We start from the raw sequence: 25,533 nt of genomic DNA on the forward strand, positions 1-25,533 counted from the left end.
TGCACTCTGAGATAATTGTGGCTTTTCTCCGGCTACAGTTTGCTGCAAAATGTTTCGTATTGACTCACGGTGCAAAGAGAGAAACCTCGATAGAAACATACTTGCTAATGCTTTTAGTCAGCAATCATCTAGTCAGTTGGTGGCAAATTAACCGATTTAAAAAAATTCCCAACTTAAAACATACCCACTCAAACCATCGACAGATTATTGACCAGGCCGATATTCTGCATTTTACCAATTATCTGTATCAGCATTTAATTCCAATGATTGTCAGTAAAATTAATTAATGAAAAAATGTGCAAATTACACTCAACTAACGCCATAAATGGAAAGAAAGTATCAACACTGGAGGAACTTTAACTTTGTAAAACTCCACAAAGCTATTTTTATGTATTCATTTTGATTTAAAAAGTTGATGGGAAATTTCTGTATAGGTTTTCCAAAGTTTCAGTTTTGATTGAACATTTGCTGAAGGCATTTAAACAAAGTTTAGTGTTGGAGTTTGTAATATTCAAATTTCTCAATATCGACAGAAATATTTTCATTTTTGATGTAAATGCATATTGGTTCCAAATATCAGTTATTGGTCTCATTAAATGCTAATAATCAGTATTGTAATTGATCCTGAAAAACCAATATTGGTCGACTTCTGTTCTGTATAAAAGCACCACATAAGGCTCTTATGAGGAGGCTGCTAAATTTATAATTGAATAAAATTTTAATTAAACTAATCCACCTTTGATACAGATCATTCGTTCTTAATTAAATTATTGACAGAGTTTTCCATAAAGCTATAAGGACATTAAAACATTTCCAGCTAAGTCAAGTCGCCATCACTTGAAGTTGGTCATTAATAACAAAATCTTTTAGTCATCAGGCGTCTGGATCTTAGAGGGTTACAGATCTTTAACCAGATTTTGTGTCATAGCATTGTGGGCAGAAAGAGAGCCCAGCTTCCGGCTCATTTCCCCGTGAACATTATCGTTTGCTCTCGTGCTGTTTGCGTGATCAGATTGTCGCACACTGAAAGACAGAAGGACAGAAAGACTTGCTCTGTGTGGAAAAAAAAAGTCGAATATTCATATTAAACTACCAAATCTGATTCCTCTGGCATAATTTTAAGTCGCCAACCCCCCAGATTTAAATAATCAAAATCAGGCATAATGGTTTCTCTGCTTTTTGTCATGCAGGTTTTCGCGTCTGCTTTGTGCTTCATTTTCCTCTATCTGATCCTTCTCTCTCGCACATTATCATTATCATGCATTACCACATACATATCAGACAATTAGAGTCTCCATACAGTAGAAAGTCATTAATACGGAGCCAAAGATGTTTCCTGAGCAGATACTCGACTCCACTGTTATGTCATTTACGAGCGCTCTGGACCTCCATTAAGCACAAACATGCTGTGCTTCCTGTTAAGCTGCTTAATGTCTTTTCTTGGTAAACCCCGTGTGTGCTCTGCATCTAAATCTATTCTTAAAAAGAGCATCTTGATGCAACAGTTTGGTTTTTATAAGATATGCATCCAAGACTGCAGGTGTGAACCGCAGCAGGGACAACATTTGAATATTGGAGGGAAAACGCTTTTGCACGTGACGAGGGCTCGTTGGGCCATAAATCTGCTCTGTGGCTTTAAAGCTTGAATGTGACCAAAATAGTTCCCGTGTTAACAGTTTCAGCACCCAAACCTGATTTACTGATAAGAGAATCAGCTGAAACGTCCGTGTAACGGCTGAAACAAATGCCCTGTAACCAGCCGCAGATGTTCCATCAGCCTGATGCAGGTAGGCGTATGTTCAGCTCTGCGCCGCTGATGGTTAATTAGACGACAGGAAGCTGTGGTCTCGTCAACATGTTGTTCCTTCTCCAGAGCCCTCCTCCCCTAATACCCGTTTTCCAGAAGTCTCCTTGTTTGTATGGGGATGCACAGGACAGGAAAGCTTAATCATTCATAAAAAAAGCGAGAAAAAGGAGTGAAAAAGCTGCATCTGTGATTATCGTTCTTAGTAATTTGACACTGAGATACTGTCAGGATTATGTTTCATCATCCTGTGAGGATGTGACCGGCCCTGTGCTCCCTGTTTTTACGTAAATATGAGCCAAATACAAGAGAAAGCAGGAAAAGAGAGGGCAGGTAGATGAGGTGAGGAATAAAAGGGGTAAACAGGGATAGAGAGTTGGACAGAGAGCAAACAGGAACGCAGCGGTGCAGAGGTGTTGCTAGGAGGCCAAGAGAGCAACACGACACGAGGCAGGAAGGATACAGTCTGTGCTGTGGAGGAAGATAAACCCACTGAAGCACGAGCCGTTTAACATTTTAACTGTTAAATTTATTGTACCAGAGAGTAAAACCTTCAGCATTTAGCTGTCATATAGCCCTATCATGCTATGTTGTGTTTCTCTTTCTTTGCAGCATGACACTAATCGCACTCAGGGATTTTCCCTGTCAGACAGTTTGATTTGATATGATTTATTTAGCACACATTAAAAACAGCAATGATATACATTTCAAGAAAAGGAGACATGCAGGGGAAACCCAGAAAACCCACAAAGGGCTTGACAAGTGAGGTTCCCATGAAACAGTCAAACAGTGCATACAGTCTCTTAACTCTGATTAAAGATTTTATTAAATTGTTCATAAATAAATAAATTATAGGCTATGATAAAAAATATAAATAAGAAAGGGCAGGCAGATGAGGACAGAGATAATTATGTGAAGAAGTAAAACAGATGGTCAATCAGTTGATTTGCAGATTAATCAATTAGTTGTTAGAAAGATGAGGAGTTGATAATGGATTTATCGTTTCAGTTATTTTATGATGAATAGTAAAAACCTTTGATTCCTCACAGAGCTGCTACTGGCTGCTTTTTTTAATTTTATGTGACAAGAATTTGACTGAAAGGGTCAAGAAGTCAAAAAATAAAGGTCCCAAATGTCCATAATATCTCCCAGATGTGGAGACTTTTGGCTTTCAGAGCTCACCCTCGGGCCCGTTGGCTCAGTTCTGGAGCAAAAGCTGCACGCTCGCTGCCATTTATTTCGTTTTTTTTTTTTCATTATCCAGTCGTGAGTTTGTTTTATTGCTTTCAAAGTGCTGTTTATACAGGATACGTGTAGTTTGAAGTTTACAGCCTCAGAATCAAATTTGGAAAGTTCAAGTGGGGCGTCGTGGTAGCCGCGGGGTCAAAGCGTTGATCGTGGGGTCACCAGATTGGCTGGGAATCTTTGTCATACCTCCTCTCTGTCCCCTCGTTTCCTGTCACCGCTCTACTGCAAGCTAAATAAACAAAGGAGAAAAAAGCAATAAATACAAGTTTTTACTCACCGTGGATAATGTTGGTCATTGTGTGTTTTCAGAGTACCACAAGAATTCCAAATAGTTCATAAATAACTCAATAAAAACTCCCAGAGTGGCTCATGCAGATGTAAACGCTTCCTCACTGGCCATCACAAAAATGAGGAGGAAACGGGAAGAATACAGATATTTTCGGTAAGAAGAGAAGACGGCAAAGAGGATGTTATCACTGAGGGTGTGTGAGCATGCCAAAACAGAAACCTGAGGCAGACTCAAACCTCCCGAAAGACCGTATTGTCTGTTCAAACCCACCGCTCACATGTTGTCCATATTTCTTCACTGGTTCAGTTTATGCCGGGAAAAAAAGGAGCAAAACCAAAGCGAGAACAAATCCTGAAATATATCATACGATGAAACTGTCCTCTGCTGTTTTAGTGCTTCAATTAAAGGGATAGTTTGGGAATTTTGAAGTGGGGCGTTGTGTGTTTTTACAGTTGGTTGGTGCACTCCTGGTCTGCAGCAGCAGACAGCTCAGCATTACCATGTGTAGAGGGGTCGATATCGAAACCAAAAAACCTTTTTTGTGTATGCGCCAGCTGAGCAATTCTCATTTGACTAAGTAGCTGCCATCTTTGGGTCTGGTAACCAAGTCCAATAATACATCCATGATACCAAACCACGCCTGGCTCCAAAATGAGATATCTGAATTTAAGCAAACACAGTCTTGAGTCCCACACAGGTGAGACGCCTCACCCCACTGGACCTTTTATCAGGAGGAAACCACCGTGCTCAAACACAGCCTGGCATTGTCCAGTAAATTAGTGCCAGATGTAATCAGCGTGAGGAAAACCTGCTGATCAATGAAACCTCATAGAGGTCCATCTGGCTCGCTGGCGTCTCCAGGATCTAACCAGTGAATTAGAAAATCGTTCAACTTAAATACGTGATCCGTCCTCAAAATATCCTTTTCGGAATAAAAAAAGCAGCTGAAATTGGTAGCTTGCATTTGTTGCACTCTGAGATAATTGTGGCTTTTCCCCGGCTACAGTTTGCTGCAAACTGTTTCGTATTGACTCAGAGGGGTCGATATCGAAATGTGTTTTAGCCACTTTAAAAAAGGCCTACTGAAAACATACAGTATCTGTCTAAGTGCACGCTGTATTGAGTGTTTTAAACGTGAAGTTTTGTTTCAGTCGGGTCACATATCAGCTGCTAAACCGACCCAAACTTCTGAAAAATCATCATCAGCCACTGTTTATTGAGGGAAAATTGACTGAGCATGAAGCTGTTTTAATGCAATGTCCTGAATTCACATGCAAAGGGATATACAAAATATAAAAGCAACTAATTCAACAAAAAACCAGCTAGCAGAAATAGCTATCAAAAGTCACAAATTGCAATAAAATCAGTAAAAAAAAGTAATTTATGTGAAATGTAGGAAAAGGTTGTGTGATGGCGAGATAAAGAGGTGAAAATACTCTGAATATGGCATCCACCACTGATGTTGATTTTTTCTTTTAGGTAGGTCATTTTTAAAGTTGCCAAAACACATTCTGATATCAACCAGGTTTGGAAATTAGCTCCAGCCAGCAGACAAAGTCTGGTAAAATATGCAGGTGCCTGCTAGATTTGTTGAACTCACAAGCCACAAATTAAAAAAGTGATCTAATGAGTTGCTGGTAGATTTTGGCCACAGTAGCAGGGGGACAAAAAATTTCCAAACCTGAAATCAACCCCTGCGAGGTGTGCGGCCAGTGTATTTCTGCAGACCGGGAGCGCTGCAGCTGCCAGCTACTGTATGTTATACACTGTCTATACATAAGTGTCTCATACAGCCCCACTTTAAAAATCCACGGCAATCCCTTTACGTAAACACGTCATTACTAAACACAGACACACAGCAGCTGTAGTGCAGCTTACTGAGCAGCACACGCTGTTACATAACTGCAGGTGAACATTTCTTTTTATGGTGACTAATTGTTTCATTTTGTCTAGTTTGGACTGAAGCCAAAGTTAATAACTGTGTTAACTGCCTGTCAGTCCAGAGCACACACCCTGCTGGACAACCTGACAGCTTGTTGTTACTGATCTGCAGAGTTTGCAGAATGATTTTCTGTCTTCGTGTTGCATGGTGGCTGAAACAATCAGAGCCAGATGATTAAGTGGGACTACGGTGCAGCAATAGCAAAAAAAAAATTGCATTTTAACCCTTTGAAACCTGTGCAAAATGGTCTGATGTCTTCTTAAGAGCATCAAAAAAAAGTCAATGAGCAACTTTACAAGAAATGACACAAAATATTAGCAAGAAAATGGCAATAATTGTAAGAAAATTTCCTGAAAATTAGCACAAAAAAGGAAATTACCTGAAAAAGTGATAAAATAATATCTGTCACATAATTTAAAATATATTTTTAAAATAATCATATATGTTGTTCTATAAACATTTTTCACTAGTTTTTTGACTTTTTTTAAAAAAAACAAATTCCTCTCTCTCTCTCTCTCTAAGTCATTTTTCTTGTCACCTTCTACTATTGTCTTGCAGTTTAGGGGACATTTCTTGCCAAGTTGCTCTTTGCCTCTTTAAATGGTTACGAAAGGCATCTGAATACAACACAAGAAAACTGCTGTTGATCCAGGTTTCAAAGGGTTGACCAACTTTACAGCTCTACAACTGTTAAACGGCTGATGACGGCTTTGAGTCGCTCCTCTCTGAGGTGTCCTGAGAGAAACGCTGGCTCTTGTTAGCAGGAGTGAAAATGTGATTTAGATCTTCAGATATTTATCTCCTCTGAAATTTTCCAACAGTTTTGAATAAAATGTTTGTTCAACGTCATGTGACTTTTTTGTCACAGTGGTTGAAATATCTTCTCATCAGTTTCTTCTTAACATAGCGAGAGATGTGTGGTGAAAGCACACATCTCTCACCTCACCATGGAGACCATAGAAACAATGATGACTATCTTGTTTTCCCTGAAATGGAAAGCACATGATCGTTAGGAGGAGGAAAATCAATTGATTTTTCCATCAGTGATTCCTGTCAGGACTGACCGAGCTCTTAAGAAGCGCATTAAAGATGTATTACACACGTGTTTTCAGCAGTAGTGCATGTGGTTGTAGTTCGTCATGGTTACTGGCAGGATTTCTGCTTCCTGTTTTCCTACAAAGACATTTGTAGTTGTGTTTGTTTTTAGTGCTGAATGGTTAAAGATTACAGAAAGATCTGTTTGTCAGTGCTGGAGTCAGGTGCACATGCAGTTTAAACAGCAGCCACACTGTAGTCATTATTTCACAAAGACGGTTATTTATTCTTACTCTCTGAATAGTAAAACCAGTAACTTCACTGTTTGATGTCTCTACAAGAAGTTTTATGCCTCTTGTAAAATAGTCATTCTGAACTTAACATGACTTACCTTGTTTTTAAAAAAAATGTGCACTGTTAATCTGCTCCTTTGTTGTGCCCTATGTTTATCTTTGTAATGCTCTAATATTGTTTTATATTATGCAGGATTTTTCATTTTTTTATCAACATTTTGGCAGACCAAGGCACGATATCACTATGGTGCATATTGCACTGTTTGTTGGCATTTTTAAGAAGCAAAACAAAACAAGAGCATATATAATATTTCAGAAATCTTACAATAATTACTAAATCATTTTTTAAACAAAGAGCCCTCATTACGCCGCCTTTGCTTTTTTAAACAGAATCAAATAATATCAGCATAATGCCACCCCAGTGTGTAATTTTAGACAGCATGCCGGCATTCTGAAGCAAAAGAGACAAGACATGTAACACAACAGTTGTCGGCCTCTAGTGGGACAATTAATACATGCACTTCTAAATAAGAATAATGCATTGCAATACACTGCAATCACAATCATTTCCTGTCCCTGTTGTAGGGTGTTTGACCTTGTCAGGATGGGCAAGTCATCTGAACGTCAACAGTCATACCGTCCTGCCGGCTGTCCCTTTAACACAGACGTCAATTCATTGCTCTTACAACACTGTTCCCCATTCAGTCATTACACCTTTTATACTAAATGCTGAGATGGAATAACAGTGGGACATTCCTGCTTTTAACAAGCTGTAGCCTCTTCAAGGCAGGAATTTCACGCTGTTTTTCCACCTCGCCGTTCTGTATGAATGATACAATGGGGGGGACAGAGTGGTCTCAATTTTAAGCTGGCATCAGAGGTAGTAGGAGTGCTGAAAACTGGTCTGTATAGACAGCCGGCAGGACAGGATCATGGACAGGACAGGGTGTGTCGTTTTGATGATGTGTTATATCTACGACCCACCACAGGGATTTAAAAAGTAGCTGTCAGCAGCTAACTCAAAGAAGAACAGCGGCTGAAAATGTCTGCGAGGACGAGATCAGCCGCCACATAACAGGGATGATGATTATTGATTGTTATTGTTTACAAAGCCAACAGTTAAATGTCACACTGGAGTTGGACGTTGTTGTGTTATATGTAACACCTGTCATGCCTCTTTTGCGTCTGCAATGCCAGCATGCTGTCTAAAATCCCACTCTGGAGCAGCATGATGCTAACATTGTTTGGTGGCATAAAGACGGGACTTCGTAGCGGTTCTAAAGTGCGATCTTTGTGTAAAAAGGTTAAAAAAAAGTGGCTAATGACAGACAGATGGCAGCTCTCCTTACAGGATGGAGAGAAAAAGGCCTAAAAAACTCAGTGCATGTGGTGATATCCGGACTTTGAACACAATATAACATCGTCTGTCCCGCAAAGAGTCCACACTGTCCTCAAGAAACTGGATAAATGTCCTCTCAGATTTGGTGCTCAAATGCAGCTTGTGAACAAAAGTTTTTTCCCATCCTTAATGTCTTTGTGTCTTTCTCTCTGTTTGTCGGCTCAGGTGGTGACGGGTGCAGGACGCTGTCATGGCGCTGCTGCGGAGAAGGCTAAAGCTTGTTGTGACGGTGACGATGGTCAACCTCTTCATCTTCATCATCATCTCCCGACACAGCAGCCAAGACAAAAACGACCATCACAAGGTCCATGTCCCCTCCAAACCCTTCTGGACCAAACTGGTTCCCAACTCTGCTTACTGGAACCGCCAGCAGCAGATTATGGACCTTCAGAACAATCCCGTCCTGATGGCCAACAACAGCACCGCAGACATTCCTGACTGGATCAACGACACCAGTTTGACCTCTGACCCCTGCCATCCTAACCTCAGGGTAACTACTCAGTTGAAGGACTACAATTCCCTACCGGACCGCTTTAAGGACTTCCTGGCTTACATGCACTGCCGCTCGTATCCGATCATGGTGGACCAGCCTCACATCTGTAAGGCGCCGCCGTTCCTGCTTCTGGCTGTCAAGTCCCTGGCGCCGCACTTTGACCGTCGCCAGGCCATCCGCCAGTCCTGGGGACAGGCGGGTGTCATAGCTAATCAGACAGTGGTTACCATCTTCCTCCTTGGCAACGCCACAGCTGGGGACCACCACCCGGATCTGTCCGAGATGCTGCACTACGAGAGCGCCCGCCATAAAGACATCATCCAGTGGGATTACAGAGACTCATTCTTTAACTTAACAGTCAAGGAAGTTCTGTTCCTGGAGTGGATCCAGACCCGCTGTTCCGGTGCTCGCTTCATCTTCAAAGGCGACGACGACGTCTTTGTCAACACGTACCGCATCCTGGACTTCCTCAAGGGCCTCTCGGAGCCCAAAGCCAAGGACCTGTTTGTGGGTGACGTGATCACGAACGCGGGGCCGCACCGAGACAAAAAGGTCAAGTACTTTATCCCGGAGAGCATGTACGTTGGGACGTACCCTCCGTACGCAGGAGGAGGCGGGTACCTTTACTCTGGTGACATCGCTGCTCGTCTGCACAACGCGTCCCAACATGTAGCGCTCTACCCGATAGACGACGTCTACACGGGGATGTGTCTTAGGAAACTAGGACTGGCCCCCGAGAAGCACAAAGGCTTCAGGACCTTTAACATCGAGGAGAAGTACAGGTCGAACCCCTGCGCCTACAAGAGCTTAATGCTCGTTCACCCGAGGACCCCGCAGGAGATGATCCAGATCTGGGCCTGGCTCAGCAGCCCTAACCTGACCTGCCAGTGACGCGTCCGCAGCGGGCAGTGAGGGACTAAAACAACCCCGGAGACAAGGACAAGTTCATTTTTTTCCCCAAAGGGTCAAAGAGACAAATATTTTATTTTGGGTCACGACTTGAGAGTTGGCAGCTTTAAGTTAAGATATTATTATAACGGTCACTTGGAGCAAGTTGACACATTTTTACCTCCAAAAATGAGGACGGATGTGTTGTTTTCAAAGTGGCCACCATAGTATTTTGACTTGACGGCAGACTTCCGTAGACGAGCTAACCCTGCTTTACTGTCGAACGAGCTTCACCCAAAGTGGCCGTGTCTTTCTCTGCGTGCACATATTTATATCACAACTATTTATATAAGGCCTTTATAATGCTTTAACACTGTGTGTCGGCTCCGTGACGGAGCGTCTCAATGCTGTATTATAGAAATAAGGGGACTAAGAACTGGGAGATGTCCACCTGGGACTCGCTGTTGTTTGGTCGAGGGAAAAGACGCTGATGACGGTGATGAAAATCGCTCATGTTTTCAGCACTCTTGACTGTCTAGATGTTTCAAACATAATTGAAAGAGTGAGGCTGATACGGACGGTTCACATGCCACGTTTTTTGCCCTCAAATCAGTTGTTTTCCATGAAGACGTACGGAAGACGTGCTTAAAATCGAGAACAACGCCGTTAAAGCGCACAAACATTCATAAGCGTCTGTTTGTTGTGGAGCAGTGGGTGCACACTGAGATAAACAAAGTTCAGCTTTAGGAATGCAGCTGAGACATACGATGCTTTTCTTTGTACGTAATATTCATTCATTGCGCAAAATGGGAAAAATACTTCAAAGACAAAGGGTCAATGTTTTGTTCACGTTCACTCTGCCAATGAATTTTGAAGCCAAAATCAGAAGATATTATCGTGCATCCCTAGTACAGGCTATAATGTTACTTTTTTTATAACAATTTTTGGTGATCTGATCCATAGCAGTCATTTCTGATGGATTTTAAACCGCAGACACTGAGGTTAACCACATTACACGGGGTGCAGGTGCAGCTGCAGCTCCGTTCAAATGTGAAGTGGTGCAGCAATACTAAGTTTAAAGCAGTCATCAGATCATGCAGCGCTCACAAAATGTTAACGGAGCGGTAGTTGATTTCAGCGTGTGCTCATTACACAGAGCAGCAGTGGGCGTGCAGGAATTGAGAAAATCATTATCATTGCAGTTTCCCAAATGCTCTGTTTTACACGTCCAAACAGATACCCATAGTTTTGAAAAATCTGCACCTTTAGAAGGCATTTTAAAAAAATCTGTGTTTTAGTGGCCGAAACTTTGTTTGCACATGGACAAGAGGCCAAAACATAAAGGGGAAATATATGTTTTCAAAAATATCTGTTTACAAGTAGACAGGGCCTTAGCGCAGGGCTAGACAGAGAATACTCTAAAAACACACCTGCAGGGAGGATTAGCTCTTGCTTTCTGTTAAGCAGGCTTTGATACGGTGCTGGTAACGGTAGTTAAGCCACGTCAGGCACAACCTGTCTCCGCCTGTGAAAGTTGGCACAGAGTAGACAGAAGAGTAGCACCCAAATTCACGTTTTCTGGGCATTAAAAGACGCAGCATGTGACCCGGTCCTAATTCTTCACCTCTTGGTAACCACCAGTCGTTCCCACACGCAGCAGTTTTTTTGCTGCTGCAGCTTTAAAAGGACTTCCGAGTGAACACTTCCCAGTAGCTGTTGCTGGAGGCTTAGTTTGTGCTGCTATTCCCATCCACACTCCCGAAAGTATTCATGTGACTCGCTCCAACTCAAACTAAACCTCACCAGAACTTGTTTCGTTCAGTTTGTGTTCATTTACAAAGCATCTTGAAAAGTCTGTTTTACCGTAAATTCATCAAATCCAGATGTGTCACTTTTTGTTTTATTAATGATTTTTTGTTTTCCATAATTCTTTTGAACCGGTGGGTAAATCATGTTACAACAAAACCTCCTGTGGTCCTCAGAGCTTCAGACTGTTAGAGTGAATCCACATTTTGCTTTCAGTTAACAGGAATGTGCGAGTGGAGCTCCGTGCAGCTCAGCAGGTCTGGGCTTGGTTTGGAGACGGGTGGAGAAATCAAAAATGCTGTCAAATTCTGCTTCAGGTTCTCACTTTACACGAAAACACAAACTGCTCACATGAAGTGCATTTCCAGAGGTTTGTGTCACTTCGAGCTGCCGGCGTAGAGCTTCTCGCTTTAACTCGCCTCATGAGTGTCTGCGGCTGAACGCTGTTAAACGCTGCTTCACTGGGATGTCAGCGAATGCTTTTGAACAGGTGGGACTTCATGTCTGAGCTTTTTAAGCTTTTTTTTTACTTGATAAATTGTCTCTGCAATGTTCGCTGATCGTTTATCCATTTATAGTGGAAATGACTTCTTATTGTCTTTTTTTTACTTTGTTTCCACGACTGTTTGTTGGTGAAGGTTTGAAACGGCGGATAACTCAGTTTGGATTGAAAGTCTTCATTGTTTCTGCTCACTACTGTATTGCTTTTCTTGCTTTATGAGAGAAGTGCTGCACATATTTACTTTGCATCTATTTTATCTAATGTTTTCTGAATGTGAGACACAGATTTAAAGTTTTCAGATGCAGTTTTTGTCTCTTTGTGTCTCTCAGACTCTGTTGGAAAAGGTCAGACGTGTGTGAGATGAATGTATCTTTACCCAGGTTCAGGAGTCAATCGACTTGGACTCGTTTCAGTTTAAGAAATCGATTTTTTTCAGTATTCGTGCTCTGAGAGTCTCTGGATCCACTCCATAAATTCAACACTGACTCTAAGCGTCAGTCCGACCATGAACCTGGTTGTTACACTTTGATCTGAGAGAAGAAGAGCATGTTTGCATGCCTCGGTTTGAGCTCCCCCTGCTGGTCAGGACGGTGATCTTCTCTCATTAAAGGGATAGTGCACATTTTTTAAGGTTATTGAAAGTTTGTTACATACAGTAGATGTCAGCAACAAAATGTACTTTAGTCACCTAAAAAAATCAATATTAGCGTGTGTTTTTTAGCATTTTAGTGCACGCTATATTGAGAAGATCTTCACTGCTTTACCGTTATGTCAGAAAGTGATTTCCAACTGGTAAATTATTATATCGCACTCTTTAAAGCTAAACTGCATTGTGAAAAAAGGTGACTTAACATCTCTATAAATAGGAGCTAAAATTAGTGTTTTTAATAACGTAATTAGTATAGCACCTTTAAAAACTGTTTGACAAACAAAGCAAAGCAAAAGCAAGAAGGTTTCTTGCAGTGGCAACATGATTATAAAAGCCGAACAATAATACTAAGGCCAGTCAAAAGTTAAAGTAGAATTTGAAAAAAAAAAGAAAGGAGGAAAAAGTATATTAGAAGGAAGACAGATAATAATGAGAAACAGATAGAAACAATTTAAAAACAAAAATAAAAACTCACCAATAAGAGGAAATACGATACAAAGAATATAAGCATTAGACAAAGAATATTAATAATAAAACAATTAAGCATGCTAAGACAGAAGAATAATTTAAGATAAATAAATAAGATAAATTAAAATAGATTTATTAAAATATATAGAAAACTCTGCAAGTTGTAAATCGGTAAAAATACTCTCAATATTTTGTTCAATTAAACAGAAATTAATATTTTTTTTAGTTTGCCAAAATATATTTTGTCTGACTATCCCACAGCAGTATAAAGCAAAGCCTCTGTGTCAGATCGACATCTACTGTCTGTAATTGGCTGACTTACATTGACCATGGGTAAAAACCTCCTTCAGCACCACTTCAAAAAATACAAACTATCCCTTTAAAACAATTTAAGATCCCAAATTTGTAGACATATATTTTTAGCGTTTGAACCATTTGTTTATTATCTCACTTTTGACTTTTTGGACGCTCCAAATCATCACTTAAAACAACTCGTCTCTCCGTTTTACCTTTTTTGTCGCTGTAATGTGACTTTTCGTGGTGACTTTTAGGTGTCAGATAGTTGGTGTTTGTCACACAAGAAAACATAAAAAGTTAAGACAATCTCAAAGATTCTTAAAAGTTAAATTTATCATTTTTTTGTGGGATTCCCAACTTACTGGACACTGTTTTATTTACATTTACCTGCTAAAATCCATCCATGTTGCATAAAACAAACACTAAAAAGGAAACAGGAGCCAAGAGCAGAGTGGGGGTTATTTCACCCGTCTGAAATATTGAAGAGGACGCATCATCTTGTTCTTTGAGTCACATGTCTCATTTTTCCAAAGCTCACATACCAATAATAATAGGCCACATTCTGTCCTTGCTGCACACAGTTTGTGGCTACATGAAATGTTTACATGCTTTAAAAAGTCATCAGTCAGTTGTTTTTTGAATTGTTACTTAGAGGTATTGTCTGGTTGTCCACACTGATGAGCAACTTTGTCTTTATGTCTCACTGTTTGTGTCCCCTTGTGTTGTTTGTTCGATTATAAAGCCTTTTTCTGTCACTGCGCTTTATTTTGTAATTTTGCTTGACAGTTTTGTTTTGAAATTATCTTTTCCCTTTTTTTTGGACGCACAACTTGTGTTTGGACAGTCAGTGTTTCTCTGGTCGAAGTAGCCAGCATGTGTCATTTTCTGAGCTTCTGTAGATGTTGTTTTTAAGGCAGAACAGTGAGACAGTGAGTGTGTAAAATCGTCACATTACCATCAATACGCGGTGAAATGCAACCGAAGCTCCAGCTGCAGGATTGTGACCTGCAGAGGAATGTATTAGTCGACACGACAGGTAAAATAAATCCAGCAAATTCTAACACGATTCAGGTGGAGTTACATGATTAATGCCTGATTGTTTTGGCATTTAATCAATCGGGATTTGGATCATTACCCGGAGAGAAAATGTTGGATGTTGTCCGTACTTTTACAAGCCATTAACTCATATTTACGAGTACTGTCAGAAACCTGTCGTTACTGTGTTAAAAAACACCCGCACTAGTCAGAGATGATCACCAAATCTGTGCCTGATGTTTGTAAGTACTGTACCTGTAAGATTATCCTTCAACCACGTGATCGCTTTTTTTTTAATATCTTGAACTTGACTTTATTATTTCAATAAAGATATATTTTGCTGTTTTTGTATATACTGCTCTATGCATTTTTATTGTAATACAAATAAATTATGTGAAGTAAAAAAAATGTTATTTTTTGTTATACTTGTTTCAAAAAGACTCAAGACTCCTAACAAGTTTTCATTTCTTCAAACTGTCCGTTCTCCTCTGCTGTCACATTTATTTCAAAAGTAAAAGTTGAGGTGAGAGGATTATTTTTTGGAGATGGAATTTATTTTCAACCCCTCCCCAAAAAAAGGAAATAATCACACCATTTTGGACTAATACATGTAGTAATTACTGAGTTCAGCTAGTGTCATATCAAACTTTAAACTTTCATAAAAATTGAAAAAACTGAAAAAAAAAACAAAAACCTGTCAACCCACAGCTACAGAACCAATAATTTCCAACTTTATTTTTAACTTGGGACCCATGGAAAAAAGTAACATATTCAATACTTTACCCACAGATTTGACCAAACCGTGATTAAAAAAAACACACTATTTTCTTCATGAAAACCATCATCAATTAAATATTCCAGCAAACTTAAAATAAAAAAATATATATAAAAATCCATATTAGAACAAATAATTGGATAAAATCTAAACTGTTGTGTAAAAGAAGCTCTAATTTTTTTTCTAATGAGCTCATGCAGTGAAAGTGTCCGAGCAGCAGAGGGCAGCAGTGTGTTACCTGCCTGAGCGCTGATACAAACACTCATCTGCAGATAAGAAACAGGTTTTTAGACTCTGTGTGTGTGTGTGTGTGTGTGTGTGTGTGTGTGTGATGAAGATGCTTTCAGCTGCCAAATAAAAGTGTCAGTAACCTTCAAAAGTTTGACAGCTAACATCACACATATCATCTCCTTTTAATATAAAAAGGTAAAGTATGCTGATTCAGTAGTTGTTTAAATGTGTCACTTGAAACCACAAAAGTGTGGCTGTAAGTGGACAGTTTTTATTTGTTGCTTTCAGTACAGGAATATCAAAGTGTCTTTTTTTGTCACGATCACTCAGGTTTGAATATCCTACACATTGTGGTTTTAAAGAAAATGCTGATATTAGCCCTAAAAGCTCAAATAAACTGCAACAGCAAACTGACAGATGCAGAAATTAAAATGTTTTTGGAGCGCATATTTGTGTAAATAGTGTGTGAGTCTGAGCTGGAGGAATCCTTCATCAGACACGCAGCAGCAGCAGCAGCAGAAGTTGAGCTGCTTCTCCTTTTTTTTTCATCTTCCAGAGACGAACTCATCGGCCTTTCCTCTCACGGGTATTTACCCTCCACTCCTTCACACGGGGATAAGGGAGAGATGGGACACGGTTGTCATGACAACCATACTCCTAAGGCGGAGGCAATCCTCATCTGGTGCAGGTGTGGGAGAGCGAAGAGGTTTACAAGAGGGATGTACAGTGAGCTATTATCTCACTGATAACGATCCAATGACCTTTAAAGGAAATTTAAAGAGATGAACAGGTTTTTTTTTCTTCGTTTTAAGAGATGGTCTTCTCTGCCAGGAGAGATACAGAGTCCTGAAACATCCAAAACAAACCTCTGCATCTTTGCATCACACAGAAGCAAGACTAATAAAAATGCCAGTGAAGCATGTGTGCTGTGATCTGCTTCACTGCATTAAAACTTAATAAGGTGAGCAGCACCTCACAGTGAAGGCTGCACAGTACAAAAAAACTGTCCTAAATGCAAATTACAACCAATGATGCCACTGCAGAAAAGGGGAGAAAGGGGGAAAATTAAAAAGGGGATAAAATAAGTGTTAAGTGTGATGGGTATGCAAGACAAGACGCAAAATAATGTTAATTTAGAGATTTATTCTCAGGACGACTGCAGCATCTCAGAATTAACTCACTTCGTATATATTTTCTGTCATTTTTTTAATATGTGTGTCATGATCTGCCCCAGTCGCCTCTTGAGGTTATGTTTTCTCTTTGTTTGATTCTTCTTTATTCATTTATGTTTAGCGTTAGTTTCAGATAAATTCGCCTCCTGCCTGCATGTTTTCCCACCAGTTTTGCTGGTCTGCTCCGCCCTGATTATCTCACCTCGCTGCTCCGTTCAGTCAGCTCACCTGCTCTCACTCCTATAATTAATGTCTCCTTACTGATTCCTGCCCAGTTTCTTTGTCCATTGTCAGATCATCTTTATTTTTGGGTTGGAGTTACCTGTTTTCTTGTGCCTGACTGCTCTCAACTGCCTGATTTAGGGACTGTGAGTAAATTTGTCTTGTTGCTTTAATTGTCCTGCTGACAGACTGACTCTGTTTAAACTGTCCCTGCTTGTGTCATGTCCTCTCTGTCCTGAGAATATTGGTTTGATTTGTTTCAGAAACTTGGGGGGTAAAGGCAATGAGCAACGTTAAGAAATGTCCCGCAAACGGCGATTAATTTTTAAATTTAGATTTAGAAAGTTATGTTTTATAAGAAAGAGTAAAATGAGGTGCTCGTCTTTCCATTATCGCTCACATAACACGCCTACATCGCCTCTGACTGGATATAATGACGGCTGGTTTGGTGGCTGCAATAGAGATAAACCTGCTAATGTTCTGAGCATCCATCGCCATGGTTACTGGAGCGTAATCATGAGAGGAGAAGTCACATAACATCACTCAGTGTCATTATCGACATTTCGAAACTATTGCTTAAGCTTTGCGTAAATCTGTGATGGAAACGGCATTTTGATATATTGTGCTAAACTTCAGGCTGTTTATTTCAGCTGGCAGAGACTGAAAACGATGTAGATTTAGCTCACAGTGCTGAGGAGCGCTTCAGTAAACCGTTTACTTCCACTGCTGCTGATGATATTCAGATGGTCTTTTTCCTTTTTTTGCTCAGAAACAAAAAGGCCCGTTCTTGTTCTTTGTACTGTTGTTGGAAACAGACCAGAGCTGGAAAAAAAAGACACGTTTACGGCACGACATATTCTGCCAGAAAGCTCTGACCGTCACAAAAGAGCAGAAAGTTGATTGATTCTCCACCTCTGTTAGTGATGAAGCTTCTGGATGCAGAACAAACTCCACCCGTCTGGTCCTCTCTGCTGGATGAAACAAACACAGTGGAATAATTTGTAGCTGCGCTCTGATCCAGCTCTGAATGAATTAGAGAGCGACAGCTGAGTCATTCTGACCACTGAGCTCTTTTCCACTTTCTCCTCCAGCAGAAAGATTTCAGCACATTTTACTAAAAGCTTGGAATTTAAAGTTTGGCTGAGTCCAGTTACACTTTGTCAGACACGTGAAAAGTTTCTCCATCTGCTCTTCGTTAATTCTCTCTTTCTGTTGTTTTGTTTCATTTTGATTTAGTTTAAACTCGACTCATGTTTGATTTGTTGCTGTTTGTTAATGCAGACTTCAGGCCAACATGCTGAGGGCACCGCCGTGGCTGATAACATGCAATAAATGCACAATCCAATAATAGCTGACTAATAATAATGACAAGTTATTTCTCTGTGAGCCCTTTGTGACACCAAAAACATAAATATAGACACTTCTCTTTGAGTGAGACTTGATTTTACACATTGAATCAGCAAAAAGTGAAGAAAAATGTTGAATTTCTCTGTAGGGATGCTTTCCATCATGCTTTCAGACACTAATAACAGTCTGAGCCTTTTAATAGACGTAAATTGATGGTGCACAGTTGCCCTCAGGGATTACGTTTCAGCCTGTTTTGCTGCTGTATCTGCAGCGATCTCTCTCTGTAACTGAAAAAGTCAAACATTGTCGTCTCCATTAGTCACTCAGACACAGACAGATGAGTAAATAGCGTCGTAGTTCAAAAATACAAAAGGTTCCTCAAAATTACATTAAAGCAATTTCTGTCATTGGAGTGTATTTTATTGGATCAAAATCTAAAAATCAGACAGTTAAAAGGTGATGATCAAAGCTGACCACATCCTGACTCATAGATGGCATCAGCATCAGCATCAGCATCAGCATCAGCAGCAGCACGCTGCCAGGAAGCTGGGATGATAAACTGGAGCGCAAGTTCTCGTAAATTGATGGGAGCAGATATTCTCTCTCTCTCTCTCTCTCTCACACACACACACACACACACACACACACACACACTGATGAGCTGATCTGTACTTCAGGGTCTCGGGAGGTTTCACTTCCTCATCTGTCATCTAAATGAATGTAATCTCTGCAGGACTAAAGGAGCAGCAGCATGAACACACACACCTTTTTCTCTCACCTACTGTCACACACACACACACACACACACACACACACACATTTGCAAACACAGCATACATTTTCAAGGCTTGTAGAGGCTACAGAAAGCCTGTGGCATCAACTGGTGCCTGCAGATAAAAAGGGGAAAGAATCCTTGAGGCTGAATATTTCTGTATCCTGCAGCTTTTTGTTGAAGGAAGTGAGCCGACATTAATCACCCGTCAGACTCCTGGGTCACTCAGAGGAAATAACAGGAGAAGAAAAGCCTAAAAAAGGACATTTTCATGCATAATAAGTGTTGATTATATTATATACTTGCATTCTGTACATCACATTTAGTAGAAAAGCTTTAAAGCAGTAATTCAACGTTTTGGGAACACGTTTCCTCTCAGAAGTCTCATTCCTACATCCAAGGACGCTGGAAAGTTTTTTTTTCCAAACTGGAACAAGCAAAGTGGAGGAAACAGTGGGTCACAGTGAGGTGGAGGTTTTGCCTGGTGAAGGATGTGACATGGAGGGAGTGAGTCATTACTCTGATCCAAATCTACACTTTCCAGCTAATTCACCCACATACAGGAAATGTCTGTTTGTGATGTTTGAATGCCAAAATATGACAGCCAGCCACTGGTAGAGATATGATGTTAAAAATTGTTTTCAGATCTCTGCTATGATCACACCCCAATACAGCTGCAAGGGGAATTTAAAAATTGCATTTAAGAAATTCAACAATAAATTCTTTCCATTAAAATTCTTCATTACTGTGGATTATCAAAGACGTCACCTTTAAGGTTTTTTTTCCATTGGAAAAGAAAAAGTTCCTATGAAAACTGCAGACTTGTTTGGAGAACTTTGCTTTCTTATATTTCTATATTTTGTTTGTTTGTTTATATATACAGTACAAACTTTGGTTTGGTTACTAGCAAAACAAGCCCGGACAACCCAAAAGAGAGTTTGGGATCTCAGTTCACCATTACCACCAAGAACCACAAGTGTAATCTCAATCATGCGTAAAATCTTAAAGATTATAGTTTAAATACAGTTTTATTCAAATTCTGACATATTCACCAAGTAGTAGTGTCGGAGCACCAAAATGAAGAAATACGGTAGAATAGGAAACTGCTAATGTAAACCTTATAGAAACAGTTTAAATGTGCTCTTTTTTCCAATAAAAACAGAATAATAATCTGAAAGAAGCACTTAACTAAAGTACCATTGATTAGAGTAATAAAAACGATTCTCGAGACGCAGTGTTTATCAAATACTGGCACCAGACTGAACATCAACGTGAGGCACTTTGCGCTCGCAGGAGGGCACAGAAGGAGGGAAAGAGGAGCAATTTACTGCAACACGGTGTTGAAACAGTGTCCTGGAGGTGGAGGGAGTTATGATGGATGATCCACCTCCTGGTTTTAATGATCATACAGCTTACAGCTCTTCCAGTCCGTGTTTCCGAGGGAGGAAGTTGTGCTCTAATTCTCTGCATCCTTTGGGGGGAAGAGAAATGATGAGGGAGGGGAATCAAAAGGGAGGCAACACGAGAGGAAACAGAAATGATGGAGAGTTGGAAATGTAAAAGGAAAGAAGGGCAGAGAAGAGAAAAAGAGAGAGTGGAGGAAAAGTAAGAGAGGAAGTGTGTGAAGAGGGCTGACGGTACGAGCAGAGAGGCCCTGGAGAGTCGAAGCTGAGGAAATCATCAGCCTGACTCGTGCAAGAAAAGAATATCAAAATGCAAAGATTGCAATTCAGAGTGTCGCTGCAGCAGCGTGCAGACTAACAATGTGCTTCTGACACGACTCCACCCTGCTGCTGCAGCAGGAGAGGAGGGTGTGTGCCCACACTGCAGAGGCCTGATGGTGTGCTGCATGTCTGACATTTTTCATTAATACTGAAGTTATTAGCTCAAGGAAAATGTTGACATCAGTTTTCATGTGCTGCATTCAGGCCTCTTTCACAAGTATTAAAAATTTAGACCATGAGCAAACTGTTTTGATTTCCTCTGAAGACATGGAGGGAAAAAGCAATGAACAACTTGACAAGACCTTTTCAGCAAATTGCAAAAAAATTATAGATTTTGATAATTATTTTCAGAAATGCTGTGGGGAAAAAAATCCCCCAAAAGCTCTATTTCTCATTATTATTATCATATATTTAAAAAATGTTTTACAGAATTGTTATTATTTTTAAGCACTTTTTTTCAATTCTTTGTTTGTTGTTGTTTGTTGTTGTTATTTTTTTTTTTTTTTTACCCTTTTTTAAAAAAATTTCTTTTACTGAATTTGAGGAAGTTGCTCTTTTTTTAAATTTCAGATTTTACTGTTTCTATCACTCGGTCATGGGGGGGAAAGCATTTATCAACTTGGCAAAAAATATCCTAAAAATTTGAATAAATTAGTAGATTTAGAAAATTATTTTCAAAAAGCTGGGGGAAAATGTAAAGAAAACAAAAACAAAAAAACAACTATAGCTACAATTATCATAATTACATATTAAAATTATGTCCTAGAATTACAATTTTGTAGAACTTTAGAGAGTGCAAATACTCCACAGAAATATCATTGTGATTTTGTTTTCTGGCTCAATAACAAACTTTTTTCACACTTTTGCAAACACATTTCAAAATTTCTGCATCATTATTTTTTTCTGGCAAAGCTGAGCAGACATTTGTATGTTCGGTGAAATTCCAAAAATATCCGTGAATAAATTAGAGGTGTGAAATGGATAATCAAGTATTTGGCACAATAATGCTTCGACAAAACATAAATAGACACAATTCTGGACAACAATGAAATGCATCAAACATATTATGGTTTACTTCTTTTGCTGTTTGGCTGAAAATATTGAAAATGATTGCTCAAAAGGAAAAAGTATCCTGATTAGAAAATGTAATCCTGGTTTGGTTTTGATCGGGAACAAACGTTCATTTTCTGTTGTTCAATTTTTTTGAGTAGGATCGGGAAATCTTTGATCCAAAAAAATCAGGATTACTCTGATCCCAGCAGATTTTAGAAAACAAAATGAGGTAAAACTTTTAAATTTGTTAAATATATATACTTTTTTATTTTGCACTAGATAAGTTTAACTTGTATTGTGATGAAGTAGATAAAGTACATTAGGCTCCCAAGTAAACCTTTTAGTACAGTAAAGTATTTTGTCCCTATAAATTATAATAAAATAATAAAAATAATAATAAAATAATAAAAAATAAATTTAAAAAAATCCTTCAAATATCTGTCAATATCAAAAATAATTACTTTATTTTAACTTTGATTTATCAAATTATATTAATGATAACAAAAGTGGATTCTAACAATTGCATTTAAGCTGTTCTCTTCAAATAAAAACACTTAAAGTGACGCCGCCGTATCTGTACAGAGTTGCATTGTAACGTTTTGTCCCCTTTGAAGCTCTGGTTATCTGGATCAGAGTGATGCTTTAAAAAACACAGCACAAAAGTACATTAGGTATGGCTGATCCCGGATAGCAAAACATGGGATTTCCAAATCAAGATCATTGTGATCCACATTAAAATAAAAATGAAGGACCTGGGCCACACTGTGAGGAGCAGGGAGGAGGAGGAGCAGGGAGGAGGAGGAGCAGGGAGGAGGAGGAGTCCGCCCTGATGACAGCCTGCATACAGGAGTGAGTTCAGGTGTGGGTCTGCTTGTTTTCTCCTGCAGCTGAACTCTGGACTCTCCTCGCAACAACTTGTCTAACTGAAAATGTGAGTTTCTTTGTTCTCGGTAAGTTTGTGTTTGTAGTGCAGATTAAACCAGCATGGACACGTGCACCTGCCCTAACACCTGTCCATGTCTGCAATAAATCACAACTGAAGTGGACTTTTCTGGTGTCACATTGTGTCTGACTACACGCCGATAAAGTTCAGTATATTCATTAAGACAAGAGGATATTATTAACTCTTTTCAGACACGTTCACTTGACCTTTAAGCCCCCTTTCACTGATATCTTACATCCATCCAGCAGATGCCCTCCGACTTGGTCTCCTGATTGATAGTTTTCTGGAAAATTTAGTTTTTTTAATTCTATCTTTAACCCTTTGAAACCTGGATCGACATCAGTTTTCCTGTGCTGCATTCAGACACCTTCAATAAGCATTTAAACCTTAAGCAAATTGGTTTGATTTCTTTCAAACGTTGGAAAAAAAGTCTGTCGGCAACTATATTTATAATTATTATAATTATAGTTTTAAAATTCAGTTCAAGACATACATATCTTTATTTTATTTTTATTTGTTTTTTTTTCTAATACAATCTGTGTCAGCATTTAGCGAGTGTATTTGCTGTATTTTAGAGGAAACGTTTGCCTCTATCTTTCATCAACAAGCAGCTGAAATGTCTTTGATTAATGGAAATGTCCTCAGATTTTATTCCAGTGTGAGAGGAGTTTTTGTTCTAAAGCAGTCAAATTTTAAGGCCTGACATTTAAGCACCTGGCTGATCAGCTGCTGATTAACTGATCCCTTTGTTGCCCTTTTCCTTTTTATGATTTTGGGTTAAAGTTTAGGAGTCTTGTAATCTTGGATCTGAAGAGTTTTCTTATCGCTGCATCTTTTATTTTCTCTCCCCGCTGTCATAATAATTAATGATTACACACACCTCAGTGAGGGAAACTCTCGCCTCATTTTTATTGTTATTCATCTTCATCGCTGTCGGTGCAGCTCCCTCCATCTGTCTTGTTTTTCGTTTTTGCCAGCTGGAGTCCTCTCCTCCTCTTTCTTCTCCTCCCTTTTTACCTTTCATCTCCTCTGTTAAATCTAATGAAATTCTTTCAGACCACTTTAACCATCTTCAGTTTATTTGAACGCACTGTTTCTCCCTTCTCGTCTTTCCTCGTCTGCTCTGACCTGCAGGCTGTGAGGACTGTTTGTCTCTCTCACCTGCGTCAAACGGTCGTCTCTCTGTATCAAACCAAACAAACGCAGTAAAGCGAGATGTATCTTTATCCCCCTCAGTGGAAGCAGATGTGGTTTTTACGCTGTCATGGAGGAAAAAGGTGGCACAAAATCCCAAATGGAAAAACTGACTGAACCTGAACCTTCACTGCTGTGTGTCTCCTCATTTCTCTCCCTGCTCGTCCTCTTATTCCTGCAGCTCAGAGGATCATATTTGGGCGACCTGTGGAGTTTCATTTTATTGTTACACGCTCCTCTAAACTGTTATCTAACAGAAAAAAACATCTGTTGAATCTTACAGAGAAGCCAGCACATTTTAAAGGTCAGTAGGTGATGAAGCTTTAGATATTTTCAAGAAATTAACTTAATTCCTTTTTATTCACAATCATCAAATACTGATTTGACCAATGTTCAGTAAACAAGGAGCATAAGAACTAAAGTTGCTCAAAAAGTAACGTTCAATCAAATCACTGTTTTGTTCTCATTCAGTTATCTGACGGCAGAAACATCTAAATTGTGAGTTTAACTGCAGGAAAACATGAACCATCTAAATGAGGATGAAAGAGAAGCGATTCAGTCGTTGTTCAGGTGTTTGAGTGCAACAGATTTTTGCGAAAATCGCTTAAAATCAGAATATGACACACTGGGTTCCCCCTCAGTGTCAGTTTTGGACGTTCAAGTTTCAATTTATGTATTTTGTCTTTCCAAAATAAACTTAACGAACAAAAGAGCAAAACATCAACATAATAGAAGCAGATTGTGCAGGTGAGATACAGGAAACCCCGAGAGGCTTATGAACGAATCTCCCCTCAAAATGAATTACAAAAGCAAATAAAGGATCCTACAATAAAATAATAATAAAGAAAATAAGATCAAGCAGGCTCAATAAAGTGCAATATGAATGCTTACATGATATAGCAGAGAACATAAAATGAATGGGAAAAATAAATTATACCAATAAAAAAATGTAGGTAACACTTTACAATAAGGTACATCAATAAATTTCTAATAAATCAATATGGACTGCTTTATTTCACAACAAAATCAAGTTAAAGAATGAGCTTTAGCACAAGTTTTTACATTCAGTGTTCAGGTTTTCTGTCTCTTTGTGTATCACCTGCCACTGAGAGACACTGAGGCGGCTTTGTCTGCGTTTCGTGTCAGCTGTCTGTCAGTAATGTTGCGTAAACTATTTTAAATTCACTTTCGGCGGAGCGGACTGTTTAGAGAAGTAATGAAGTGAATTATTCTGATTGAGTTACCCAGGAGGCCTCAGTGTTTGCTGAGCATAATTGTGTTGGTGTGTTTGTTTGCAGCTCTTCAGATGCTCGATTCTCTACGGAAACAAAAAGCGAGGTGGTGGAGTCAGCAGCTCATTACAGTAAGTGCTGGTTTAAAGGATTCATGTTGTATCTCTACAGACAACTGTGTTAACAATACTGCCTCCAAACGTATAATAGAGCTACACATAGAAACACAAAGAAACACTGTGTCACCGCTTTCTCAAACAGAAAGTTCTATTGTTTTTGAGATATTTTTGGCTGAAAAACTACAATAACTCTGGAGAACTTGTCTCTAAACTCCATCATGTATAATCATCATGTAGCAATAATATCAGAGTAAATTATACTCTGATTATGTAGCAATAAGAACACAGAATTACTGCAGTCCTGCTGGGAGGAAGTTTAATTTACATCATCTCAAAATACAAGCTCCTAAAATGACGTTCCTTATCGTACTTAAGTATCATGGAGTTAACCTGCCAAAAACATCACGATAGTTTACAAAGTGAACTCATAACATCTGCATCTCTTTGGCCTGTGAGCCCAGATGTGACCCAGAGTCGACCACCATCTGTTTTAAATTTCCCTCGGTTAAGTTGCAGCAGTTATCCTCTTATCTGATTTGAGTCATTCTTCATGCCTGAGTAACTTTGACTGCATGCTGTTTCATTTTGACATTTGCAGAAG

At 39.3% G+C, this 25,533-nt stretch overlaps 1 protein-coding gene across 1 annotated transcript in view; it reads left to right on the plus strand.

Moving 5' to 3' along the window:
• Positions 1–14,556, plus strand: part of b3gnt2b (UDP-GlcNAc:betaGal beta-1,3-N-acetylglucosaminyltransferase 2b) — a 40,505-nt gene extending 25,949 nt beyond the window's left edge. The window contains exon 3 of the mRNA XM_042501907.2: positions 8,176–14,556. Within this exon, the coding sequence (XP_042357841.1) occupies positions 8,201–9,394 (1,194 nt within the window). The 5' untranslated portion in view covers positions 8,176–8,200 and the 3' untranslated portion in view covers positions 9,395–14,556. The remainder of the gene's footprint in view (positions 1–8,175) is intronic.
• The last annotated feature ends 10,977 nt before the right edge of the window (positions 14,557–25,533 follow it).

The sequence above is a fragment of the Plectropomus leopardus genome, chromosome 13 (genome assembly GCF_026936395.1).
Source record: "Plectropomus leopardus strain MGB_pleo_1.0 chromosome 13, ASM2693639v1, whole genome shotgun sequence".
NCBI lineage: Eukaryota > Metazoa > Chordata > Actinopteri > Perciformes > Serranidae > Plectropomus > Plectropomus leopardus.